Source organism: Amblyomma maculatum, chromosome 4, assembly GCF_055883805.1.
Source record: "Amblyomma maculatum isolate TAMU_Amacu chromosome 4, ASM5588380v1, whole genome shotgun sequence".
Classification (NCBI taxonomy): domain Eukaryota; kingdom Metazoa; phylum Arthropoda; class Arachnida; order Ixodida; family Ixodidae; genus Amblyomma; species Amblyomma maculatum.
The window spans coordinates 19,464,115-19,477,505 of NC_139347.1; the positions used below are offsets into that span (position 1 = coordinate 19,464,115).

A 13,391-nucleotide genomic window follows, 5' to 3' on the forward strand; every position below is an offset into this window, starting at 1 on the left:
AGATCACTAACCCTGCTGGCCAGTCAGCGCTCGGCCAGGTCACGTGATTTCTTGACGCCATAGCTTCTTGACCACTCAGGTAATTTCCTAGCAAGTTGGCAGGTGATCTATTAAATTGTAGGTGTGGTTCTGCATGGTTGTGATGACATGCACATTGTCGCAACCTCAGCTAAACAGCATTGCAAAGTGCCCGGTTAAGGGAGAAAAGTACGAAAAGATAAAAAGGAGCGCAGAAAATGACACAAACACCAATATGTGGATTTAGAGCTGCCGCTTTCTAGTCTTAAGGTTCGTTACGTGTGTCTCAAGCTTCTGATAGCTACCTATACTTCCAATTTCATAATACTAAACTCCCAAATGAAGCATTCAGTGCAACGGATCACGTGTCTCAGTGGGCTTTCAACTGGCTTTCGCAATGGCCAGAATAAAGCTTTTGTGTTATTATTTTCCCTTCTCACAGTATTCTAAAATTTATTGGTAACCCCGCAACTCTCTTTTTTGCTGAAGACAGAACGCATAGATCAAAGCAGTAAGGAAGCTTCAATAATAAATCTAGGCATCAAACGAAGCAAGTAGCCTGAAGACTACAAGCAGAAGCCAAACGAAGCAAGTAGCCCGAAGAGTACAAGCAGAAGCACCTCCTTCTGCGACCTCAACTTATCTATTTAAGGCACCCTCCAACCAGAGCCAACTACAAGAAGACCCAATGAAAAGCTCGGAGAATCTTCAGGATGTGCCGGTTGTGCTCTTTCCATTCTTGCCTTATTGCATTTCTGTTGCTTCTTCCAGCGTCACTATACAGTTACATATGTGTCCCGCTACGTGTTGGAAATAGTGACCAGTTAATTTTACTGCAACACTAGGGACGCTGTGATTTGCAAGCAGTATACTTAGTTTGGGTTGCTTTTGCTGAAAGAACGTGGGGAATTCTTTTAATTGCAACTGTAAAGCGTTTATTTTTAATAGTAGTCTAGCTGTTGCTGTCGAATGGGATGTCGGGAAGACGTTTTCTGCGTTTGCAATGTCGGATATTAGCTTTATTTTTTTTTAATCATGCATGCAGGATAGAAAGGCTCGCTAAAACGAGCACACGCTAAAAGCACCAAATATTTAACTCGTTTGAGCGATAGCCGCCTTTTCTCTGCTCCTGCTCATTAAGGCGGATACTGCTTGGCAGAAAGTCAAGATTAACCAAGGGCTTGGTAAGCTCTTGCTTGTACTTGAATTTCTCAGGTTAGCTCCTTTGTAACACTCCGGAACATAGAAAATGCGGCCGTCACGCACTGCAGTTAAAGATTTGGGCGGCTGTAAATTGCTGGTAATTGGCTAGAGTTGCTTGATAAGAAAAGTCAGTTTGTCTAATCGCTTGTCTGTCAACAACGAAGAAGCGTTAGGGGTGATGTAGACTGTCATGGACAAGACAGTGGGCACTGTACTGGAAACTGTTTCTGTTTTAAAAAAACGTCGCTAAAGTCAATTGGCCCCTTCGCTTCGTCAGTGAACTTGTAGCGATAAATGCGTTATGTAACCAAAAACACCAAAGGCAATCTGAAGTACTGCACAGCATTGTCGTTTTTATCGATGACACGTGGCTAACGTTACAGGACGTCATACGTTTTTAGCATATGATGATTTCATGCGACTCCGGCATAGAAATCTCTGTGGCTAAGGTCACCTTCATTTAGTAGCGAACACACGCAGATAACGAATAAATAATTGAAAAAATGAATTCTCTCAGTATTCATAGCTCTGCATGCATATTAGAAGCTTTGCTTTACTCTGCTGGCAGAGGCATGCACTACGGACTCTGACCTCTGAAGTGACCTTTAACAGAGATGAAAAAAAAAAAAATCCGTTCTGCAAGCTCAGATATGACTCTCCATGTTCGCAAGTTAATCGACATTAAGGAGTTACGCGTTTCCTAGTGTCCTTCCTCTCACGACTAATTACATCGTGCTTGTCACGACTGCTTCTTCACGAATCAGCAGACAGATATTTTGAGCGCCAACTCAGCCGTACACGAGTCGATAATGTGGGCCGGGAGAAATCTACGGAGATAAGGTGTCATGCATTACTGGCATTGAGATATCCGTAATTAAAGAATTTCAGGCCCTTGACTCTATAGTTTTGTGGTCATATTATATAAAACTGAAAGGTAAAAAGCAACGACTCATGCATGTACATTAGTGACCTATTGACCAAGACGCAGCCTCTGATCTACCTAGTGTCAGATCTAAGTCAATTTCGGAGGTAGAAATAGGTCCGCCGTGGCCAGGGTCGAACTCGTGTTCTTGGGCCAGCAGTCCGACGTCAGAGCCGCCGCAAAGAAACCATGAGCAAAGAAACACCTTTCTCTCCCCACACAGACCTATCAGAGTGTTAGTGGTGACTCGCTGCGCCCTCAATGGGAGAAATTATACATTCTTATATCGGTCATTTCGGAAAATTTGGTGCCAGTACGTCGATTCTGCGCTGCCAGTGTTTTCAATTCCGCTTCCTCCTACCTTCCCATGCAGCCTCGGTCGACCGATTGGAGCTCATCTACTATTATGAAAGGAGAGGAGACGAAAGAGGCGTGTCACTCAGTGTTCGTTTACGGGACTCTCAAGAGTGGCGAGAGCAACAACCACTTCCTGAAGTGCGCAGCCAACGGAAGGGCGTCGCTGGTTGGCCCGGCGAAGACGGTGAAGAAATGGCCCCTGGTACTCGTTTCTTTGTACGAGATACCGTGCCTGCTTCCCTACGAAGGCGTGGGTCATGTAAGTGGCAGTAACATACTTTGCACTTATAAGCAAGCGTCAGCGGTTTTTCCACACGAGTGTTGTTAGCTCTGTAGACAGGGCGAGATGGCGATCAATATTACATAGAAATACAAAATGGAACTAGACATATTTCAAGGTGAGAATTTAGTACAACCGCAAATACACTCGCATGGTTTGTTGACACACATCGTTGACCATCGGTAGACCGGGCGGCATCGGTGGGTACTGATGCCTGTGGCTAGCGCTGTAATTGGAAATTAGCTGTTTAGCAAGATAACCCTTACACGTAGCGCAAGCACTAGCTGCGTAGAACGTTTCAGCAAACCATTCGGGGAAAGCTTTCTCCATTAGAATCGAGGGCATACACTCTACAGCTGTATTGGTTTGAAATGGGGCTAAGAACTTTGTAGGCGACGCACCTAAGGCACAGTGAAGGTCTTGTAATGGGGCGCCACGTCGTAATATTTAATCATAACGTTCAACGACTTCTCGTGTTTGTAATGAGCCCAAGAGGGTAGTTGGGATCTTCTGCACGACCCTCTCGTACGATATACATATACCAATACGCCAAAGAGTGCCGCATTATGAAATGACCTTTTGCTACTTTCATATTTGAACTAAGCGTATCACCTCATATATGATGCAATATTTACGTCCTTTTTGCCTATTTGGCTGCATAAGAAGACATCAAACAGAAAAACAAAAAGAGTGAGACCCTCGTCCCCGCGGATGTAGTGCTGACAGGCAACTGACAGGCTGACAGGCTGACTGAATAATATATCTGTAGCTAACTACTGTATTCTTCGGAAAACCAGAAACTAATTTAGGCTGTTTGCAACTGTGCGTCACATACTAACCGCACAAAACAACGGGTAAATGTCAGACCATTCGTTCAGCAAAGCGTTACCTATATGAAGATTATTTTGTTGTAGCCTTTACTTTGTGCACTTTCGAAGCGAGGAGACAGGTCAATCCCTACTGTGCCTTTTTGTTTCTCACGCAGGTCACTTTGTGCGAGGTGCAGATACCTATGTAGCCTCTGTTCACGGCAGGCACTTCATTTCCGCCCACAACACCGTCGCTGCACCGACATCGCGAAGCTGACCCTGCGCAACAGCTTGTGCCTGAGCGCAGCGTCAAATATTTCTCATTTTCCAGTTGACACTCAGATGCGTCAGCGGGGATTCTTCCCCCAATTACGAATTTACGGCGTTAATCAGCTCGTACGTGCGGGTTGTTGTTTTCCTTGAGTTTTAATGTTATAGCACCGAGGAAAAAGCTTGGTGTCACTTAACTACCATTAGTGCGACGTTATACACCGATGGTGATGCTAGCGACCAATTTGAAGCCAGCATTTAATTGCCCCGGCGTCCTCTGTCACTTGATTTCCATTTGCTTACAGTTGTGAGGAGTCGTCACCTAATACTGACGTTATCAACCAGTAGGAAAGGCCTGACACCTACCGCAGGTAAAGTTAGTAGGTGCACTGGTCGCGTGACCCGACCAAGAGCGGTATACGTGGGGGGCTCGATAAGCTGGCAGCTTCGCTCGGTCGGGTGCATGCGTGTCTCGAGTGCACAGCGTATCAGGCAGTAATGGCCAATTTCTATTTAAGAAAACATGATAGTTGCGAGTATAAAAACTGTCATCTGCATGATTACTTCCGGCGTCAAAACCCTTTTCTTCAATTAGCAAAGTCCTGAAATAGGAGGTTTGGTGCGAAAACTGGCGTTGAAACATTTTTTAAGTAAATATAATAAACATACAATTGCATTCGTAATTTTTCCTAAATCTTTGTGTTCATTTACGCTTTGGTGCAATGCACAGATGAAAAATAGCTCTTCAGTAAATTTCGTAATGTCTCTAACTATTGTAATATTGATGTTTTGCTCCCAACAGCCGCACGAATGCGGCCTTATCAGTTTGCACTATAAGCAATAGTAAGAAGGTTTTGTTCTGTTCGTGCGTGCATGCTCAAAGCCGCCGCTTCGGCTTTATTATTATAGTCGCGCAAGAAACGCTGGGACTTGTCTCGAACGATTGTAGCCACTCACGCTTGTTTTCCTTTTGTTTCAAGTTTTTGCAGTCACCTTTGCGGCTTCATCTAGATGTTTCTTCGCCGATTTTAAATTGATAGCTAATGAGCGTAACGGGCATTCCTAGTTCGACATCCCCAATGTTTTTGCTGACATCGCAGCCGCTGAGTTACTTAATACTTTTGCGGACGTCAGTCAACTGAATTAAGAGTTGATTTCAATGCTAGACCTGTCTTCTCTTTACTCGCATACAGCGTTCTCACCACCACGTGCAAATATTTATTTGAATATCTAAAAAATGGCGCTTATTAGCGAATTTATTTCAAAAAGCAACACTTCATTTCAGGAACAATAAATTGTTTTTGTTAGCAAGGTGTTGTTTTAGAACGAGAAAATAAATTTCGGTCATGTGTATATTTTTGTTTGCAGAAAACAGCAAATACGCGAAAAACACCAATCTTCCTTAATTTTATAAGAATATCAAGCATGATTTCGTTGATAAAGCAATCATTCTTTGTCGATTAGGTTGTGTTTGATGCCTTGAGCACGTGTATTTGTTTCCAAGCAGTGTGTGCTCTTTGTTTAAATATGAATATGTCACAGGCATACCACGTGTTGTAGCATTGTGCAATTTGGTTTCTGTGCACAGTGAAGCTACTGTAGGGGGCGGGCACCACCATCAAGCCTCGAATAAGCTTTTTGTCCTCGCCCCTCATATCCTTGGTGTGAAATAACTATTATTGATTGATTCTTCTGCCCCAGGCGAAGGTCATGCACGCGTATCATATGTTTGTCAATCACCGTCTCGTATCTACTTTGGAAAGCCACGTACTCTAATCCACCAGAGAAACTGGCACCGTTTACTATGCATGACATGTAGTGAAATTAGACGAACTGGTAGAGGTACAGCGCAACTATATCATTAGATATTACTACCATGAAAGCCTCGATAAAGCCCATCTCCCACTTAGGTGGCGCTCCACATGCAGACCTTGAAACAGTAGCATGTAAACAGGTTTTTTTATTAAGTTATTGAAAGATGCTTTACAACTCTATATGGTATTCTGGCAAGGAATTTCAAGACTATTCTGTGTTCCATCCGAGGAAAAGATGCTTTGCCATAATTTACGAATGAGCCATGCTAGCTGCCTTCCTGCTGTTCTCATCAGCTGGGATGCATTGGCCAAATCTTTTACTCTTATTATAGAGGCTCAAGAAACATGCAGGTAATATTGTATCTTCAGTTGAAGAAACGGGCAGGTCATACCGAGCACAGTCGTTAAAAGAGCAGCCGGCTGTATGCGCGATATATTTTGATAAATTTTGCACACCATTCTAGCCTTAATGGGGTAAGGTTGGACGCTGCTAGAGCATTAAGCTTTGGAGACGTTTTGAAACTGCTCGGATAGAAAGCGCAGTGACTCCCCCTCCTTTATCTCTAGCTGGGGCAATTCGATGCCGGGTTTACGCGTGTAGTTGGACACGTGCGGTAGCGACAGCAATTCCGGCTCCATGTTGCGAAGAATGTAGATCCACACTTTCCGCCGACGCAAGGAGGACGAATTGTCGTCAGAATTTGTCAATGACGGAAAAGAAGTCCTGGCTGTTGCTTCGGCTTCTGTGTTCACTGGTTGTGGCTGAGGCAGTAACTGGACGTCTTCCAGTGACCTCACGTAAATGTCTGGGTGTGACTCAAGCTGGTCGAGGGACTTTAGCATTTGGCCATCCACACTGTAGACTTCTCCGAATACCTCCTGCGCATTCGAAATATCCAGAAAAAAGCAGGGTAATGTTTTTAGGTACCATGTGACCACATATAGCTTTTGATTTTTCTGCTGTAAAAGAAAAAAAAGGCTGTGTGGTTGTTTCACCACTCGAATACCAGGATTTACACAGTTCGGGCTTGTTTCGGCTAATGTTTGAATATTTAGGGGGGAGGGGTGGAGATCCGGTGAAGTAGATTTGTAATAGGGCAGTAATTACTCATTAACGTCTACCAAGCGCAGCCATATGGCTACAAAGAAAAGCTATACAGCTTTCTCAGAAACTTTGTAGTTAAGAAAATAGTTGCTCTGATTCGGGGATCGAACCCAGGGCCACAGCCTTTCCGGGGTAGTCGCTCTACCAACTGAGCTAATCAGGATTTTTTTTTTCTCTTTATTACCAGTTTTTTTTAAGCACATAGCATACACTCTGAATACACAACAACAAAGCAAAACAAAAGGAATGCTAAAAGGACTAGGCACGTTCTGCCTAAAGCGCTAGATTTAAAAGGGCTTCACTGAAGCCAGCTGGTCCAGTACAGGTAGCCACTCCTGAGAATTATCTTGTGCACGCAGAATTTCTCTCAGGTATACCACGCTCTCGATGAAGTAGTGTCGAGCGGGGTGTACAACGGTTCGCTCACGCCTGACATCCATACGTGTTTTCCTTACGCTATGCTACATAATGGCATCAGCATGTCATTCGGCACTCCTTCAGGGTCGGCGCATGGCAGATATCGGATACCGAATGACGTTATTGGCAATTCCTTTTTTAAAGTTCGCTTCAAGATATCCCAGAGGAAAACTGAGTCATGACACTCCAAGATGTGTTCAATGGTCTCGGGTTTTCTGCAGCTAATCAGGATGGTCAACAGATCAAATGGTAGGGTGAGAGCGAATTGATCAATAACTCGAAGTGGGAATGGTGTTTGTCGAATATTTAGGGGCAGAAAACATTTGGCAGAAAATGTGCATTGATTGAAACGCAGAAATACGAATTATCTCGAGGAAAACTTTCAAAAATGTTTTTATAATTTTTCGCGTCTACGTAGTATCAACCATTCACCTACAAATAAGTTGTTTATTAATTAGTCTTATTAAAAATTAAACTTTTTTCAATGTTTCCGCTTGAATGAAGAACTCACTGAGAACTTCGCTCATTCGATGCTGGCTTTACTTCCTCTAGGGAATGCTCTGGAACTCTATGGAAAAGTACGAGGAATAAGATGCCGGCCGAAACGTTCTAATTGGCCGAACCAGTTTGCGCATAAACAGGTATCTGTTTTTGCCAAACGGTGTACCGTTTGCGGCAGGGCATAATGTAATCAGCAGCCGGTCGTAGTTTTAAATACGATAGCATTAGCAAGCGGTTGAAGTTGGAAATTCAAACCTTTTTCTCTCATCATGTCTCTGTTTCAGTTTGAACAGTTAAACAATGACTATGAGGTCATGCTCAAGTTCAGGTCATGCGAGGAATACAAAAAGCGCAGTAAGCCGCTCTTTGTTTTATTTATTTTATTTATTATGCAAACGTTTCCCAGAACTGCAATCACAAAAATTAAACGAAAACAATGAAATCTAGTTAAGCTGTGCCTAATATGACATCTAGACATATTTTACGTCCCCGCGATATCATTCGGCTGTTGAAACCGACGCCCATGGTCATGTAGGCGTATTCCACGCCTTGACAAATGTATGCTATTGTCTTGAGCAGCACTTCAACTAAATAAACATGCACCTTAAAATTAGGTTAGTATTTCTTTGCGATAAGGCAGCAGCAAGAAGTGCACTCTATACATATTTGAGTCGACTACTGTGAATATTTTTTTTTTTTCAAAGGTGTACAATAATCTGCAGATAAGGCAACTTCAGTCATTAGTCCGCGCGCGCCAAGCCTAAAAAAATTAAATGCTGGCTACAAATTGCAGGCAGGAAGGAAAAAGCATAATTAAGACATGAACTTTTTTCAGGAAGAAAGGTGGATATAAAGAAGGGCTTATTTTAATAGTTGGTGGCCAGTAGTTCCAGGTTAGTAGAGGTAGAGGGAAAGGAAAGGCGCATTTTACTCTGTATTAGAATGTACTACCTTTAAATTTAGTTGTTTTTTTCCGCATATCAACTGCAGATTAATTTACTATATGCCGACATGGGATTTTAAGCTGAAAACATAAGTCACTGCCATGCTTTAAACCTATGAATACCCCAATCACTTTTCGTTGACGTTTATTGACGATGCGTGCACATTGCCGTCGTCATCATTGATCCCTAAGTTTTTAGGAATGCTTAGTGAGCTTGAATCGGTACTTGAATGCACACGGATACCTTCTGTTGACCCTTCAAATTTACCGAGCACTACTCATTAATCCAAATGTGGGAATATTTACTTATATAGCTACGCATTCTCAAGTTCTTGGCCGCCCTTCCAATAGTCATGTAACGCCTTCTGAAATATCATCGTACGATTTCCTTCTAATTTTCCGCTTTTCCTTTTGTACAGGCCTATAGTGTGCTTATACTCGCGAAACTCGCCATGTTCTCCAACACTCTGCCTCTATTATTCTGTATTTAGCTCTCCTTATTTCTCCATTGTGGTTTCCTGAATACTGCCTTATTTTCTCATTTCATTCCTCAACAGTGGGAGAATGCTCTAGCGATCGAATGCTTAAACAACTTGGCTACGTAACGGCTCTCGTCACTCATCAAGCACGCTTCGCATATTTTACGTAGTGTATCCCGTAGACTGTGTCATTCAGTGTCTGCCTCATCTTTAGATTTGGCAGCAAGAGCTGGAGCTCCTTGGAGCTTTCTGGTTTACTTCTAACCTCAAATAGATATCTGATATTTAGGAACAACGAAAGTAATCCCTGGTGCAATTACGTTTTTCCAGACGCCTTTCAGCGCTTCATACCCAATGACTGAAATACCGTCATGTTTTCGTATCGCTGCATTTATCCTCCCATTTACGGTATAGTAGCATACCCATGTGCTTCCAAGTCACCTTCGTTTAACTATACCTAAGGTCACTTACACCAACGTATGGAGATGCACCTCAGTTTGCTAATATGGAAACTTAATTGGCCGAGAGTCTGGTGGATTATTCTTGGCATTGACTTATAGATCAAAATACACGCGTGTCATATGTAGTTGCTTGCTTACATTTTCTGTATAATTAGAGTTTTTTTTTTTTGTCTTGTGCACTTTACCTTCCCCTCTTTCTCGTGCTTTGTACATATTTAGTTTAACTTGTTATCTTCAGCGGTCACGGTTGGTTTTGAAATTAGTTATTGCATGCTCTAGCCATGTCTTTTATTGGTGGCCGAGGCCTTGTTAAGCCTGGGCACCATCCAGAAATGTCTGGTATATAAACCTGAATTGAATTGAATTGAATTGAGACCGTGTGTTGCCATTCTTTACGTCCGTGTCTCACGCTATGCCAAGAATCATTCACCTCACTGTATCCATGTTTAGAGTATATACTGGTCGATTCTGGTCAGTTAAAGGTATTGGGCAAAGCTTTGTTGTCGATTGCGAATGTTCCCAGGCGCTGCCTTTATACTCACGTGGCCAATGCCTTCATATGGAAGCAGGCATGGTATTTCGTAGGGGGAAACGAGAACAAGGGGCCATTTCTTCACCGTTCTTGCTGGGCCGATCAGCGATGCCCGGCCGTTTGCACTCCCGGTCAGTACGTAGTTGTTGCTCTCGCCGCTCTTCAGGGTCCCATAGACAAACACCAAGCCCACCCATAGACAAACACCGCGTCTCTTGAGTCTCAAGTTCTGACATGACGACGGACGCAATCCGGTAAGTCGAGCGAAGCTGCGTTTCATAGAATGGAATCAAGTTGAAAAGTGCAAGCACGCATTAATAACCGATCCCGAAAATTAGCATGTTAATCCAGACCGAGTGCCTGTACTGAATTGGGAAAGTGCGCATAAAACTGAGTCACAATGGCATCTGTGTTAAGGGTTTTCGTGCAGGAAGAAATACAGAATATTATATTAATATTATTAATATTACTATTATTAGTATTAGTATTATTATTATCACTATTTAACAATACTGCCAATCTCGCAGGAGATTATAGCAGGAAGGACACACGAGTAATACGTACACACTGGAACAAAAAGTTTGAAGAAAAAACAAACAAACAAAATACAGGATACAAAGCATGTTATTTGAGGCACTTCAGTATCAACATCATATATGAACATCATATAAAAAACTAAGTGTCAAAACCCTAACACAGAGTGAGATAAATGCGGCAACTTCAAGCTATTATACAGGACGGAAAGTAATACTTTGTCTAATCTATAAAGGATAAGAGACTGCAGTTAGAACAAAATAATTACGAGGGACTTCACCGACTAAAGTAGTGAAAGACGAAAGCATGAGAAGTCTCATCTTGTCTAGCGTTCCTGCCATCTGCGATCCCACACTTGAACGCGCACCAAAGAACGCCACACGACAGCCGCCGCAAAAGCGGGACACACTTTGTCCACGACAGTATGAGCCATTAAAGGCTTTCGCCATAATAAAGCAAAAGGCTAACTGTTAGCGAGCATTATACACTCAGCCCTAGAAACCCTTATAAGCTAAGAACATACAAGAAGTAGAATAAATCATGGAAGTTTTTCCTATTAAATACGCTAAACCATACCAAAAATTAGTTAATAATTATGACAACTGTGATTCTAGTAATTCATTTTCAACAGGAGTTGTTAAGTTGCTTAGGGAATTAGTGCTTGTAATTGAAGGATTGAGTTCGTTCTATTCTCTAGTTACTTGTGGAAAATATGAATATTTAAAACAAACTGTGGTGTGTGAGTATACGCAGAACGTGTGCTGAGGCTTATGATGTGTTTGTCTTGTGTTAGTAAAGGATATGTACTTTGAAGAGTCAATTTTTATTTGCCGGTGGATCAGTTGATACGGAAATTTTAATTGCGCTAGCTTGGTTCGGCTTTGTAGAGTTAGCATTCTGGCTTCATTTAGCAATTTTCAAGGTGGCTCAGTTATTCTATATTTGTAAAATAGAAACCTGACAGCCCTATAGCCTCAATTTGTTTTGTGAGTTGTTTAGTATGGGAGAACCAAACCAAACAAATTAAAGGAGACAGAGGGTAGCGTTGTATGGCCACTTACACTGAACGAGTTGAAATGAGCCGAATGCTAGAAACACTTAGTGATGATGAATAAAGAGCAGGTAAGATAGTACAGACCCCTTCTTCTCACTGGACTGAGCGCGACCTGTTCGGCATGGGAAAGCATGACATTCAGGATTGAAAACATTCAACATGGTCGAACTTTTCCATGCTTCAGACCACCATCGAACAAGGGAAATCAGTGAGCAAAGGAGTCAGTTCGAGAACCTGTCCCCCATTGTAGCTCAAAATGAGTCATGCACCCAAAACATTCTGTCGAGGTCATGGGCGCAATCACTTTCAGTGTCTTCTGTTCGTGCGGATGCAACTACGCGGACTCACCAGCCGTTCATTAACGCATAGAGGTGTGACCACGTTTGGGGTCTGGCGTCCGGCCCCGATAGCTACCTGACTGCAAGCATCGTTTCGAATATGAAAAAAAAAAAAAAAGCAATTGGACTTAACAAAGGCCAGCACAAACAGAGGGCGTTTCAGGCATTGAGTGCTGATAATCTTGACCCACTTTGCACCAGTAGTTCATGCCTGGCATAGAAGAGGACGGAGAGTTCATACTTGTAAACCTCTTAGTTGTCAGAACCTGAAGGTTCTGTTCTCTGAGCAAATAATCTCCACTGATCAGACAGTGTTTTTTGCATGTCCGCGCTACTTATACTTTTTTTTTAGTTCTTTCTTCTCGGCCTCTGTATCTTTGTCCTCGCTCATTTCGATGTGCGCACTATCGGCGATGTGCGCACAGGCGGCCTATCGCCGTCCCCGCCACCGCAGGTTGAGATAGGAGATCGAGAGTCGTCTGCTAGCGCGTAGTGTTTTTCATGAGTATTTGCACTCGAATCAAATCATCATTGCGCGACTGCTGTGTTTTGTTTCCGGCTCTTGTCCGAAGGTATTTCATAGCATGTGTGTGGTTAGCGTGTTCTCGAACTTAAGAGCGGTATTCTGAGCAGGGTTACAAGCGATCGTTTTGTGTATGGGCAATGATGAAATGCATGTTTCTATTCTTTTTCTAGTGAGATGAAACTAACCTTGTTACTGCAATAGATTCGGATTATCCACCGAATCAGTTTTTCACTACTGGCTGCTGTGTCACGCATTTCGTGCAAAATTACTTTTACGTTTTAATTCAGCAATACTAGAGCAAATGAAGATTGCTGCTGTGTCTGAGCGGCTATGGCCTGCGGCTGCTTTCCCGAAAGTCGCGAATTAGATACCATGTAGGCGAAATGTCAGAGTAACTTAAGACCCTTGGCATTTAAATAGAGAAATTTTATTCACAAACACACCAAAGAGCATTGTTCCAAATTTGCTGTCAACTAATTTGTCAGCAAATTTGTCAACTGATTTGAGCTCTAACAGCACTACTATTTTACATGCACTTTGCTCGCGCAAGGAAGTGCATGTGCGTATCTAAATAAAAAATGAATTAATTCAGCTTTGAACACCTCAGCATGCTCTGGGCAACCAACATCATTCATGCCTTTTTATACAAGAGAATCCAGCCCATTCCAAAACAGATCGCCGAACAACTCACCCTTTCTATCCTGTTTTATAGTGCATTCTACCGTGCTTACACAGGCAAACCTCTTTTCGGAAGGGTACGCGAGACTACCACCGACATACTCAGGCTGAGAAATGAGCATAGGCTCACGCGGTAGAGAATCCTGCCTG

The 13,391-nt window shown here is 42.8% G+C and overlaps 1 protein-coding gene across 1 annotated transcript; it reads right to left on the reverse strand.

Moving 5' to 3' along the window:
• Window positions 1-6,171: 6,171 nt before the first annotated feature.
• On the reverse strand, window positions 6,172-10,310 carry LOC146190380 (gamma-glutamylaminecyclotransferase-like; the record flags this gene model as incomplete). The annotated part of the gene is made up of 2 exons (XM_084600157.1): window positions 6,172-6,552; window positions 10,122-10,310. Coding segments are annotated over 2 exons (570 nt in total), but the record flags the coding sequence as incomplete, so codon positions are not given.
• Between the last annotated feature and the right edge of the window lie 3,081 nt (window positions 10,311-13,391).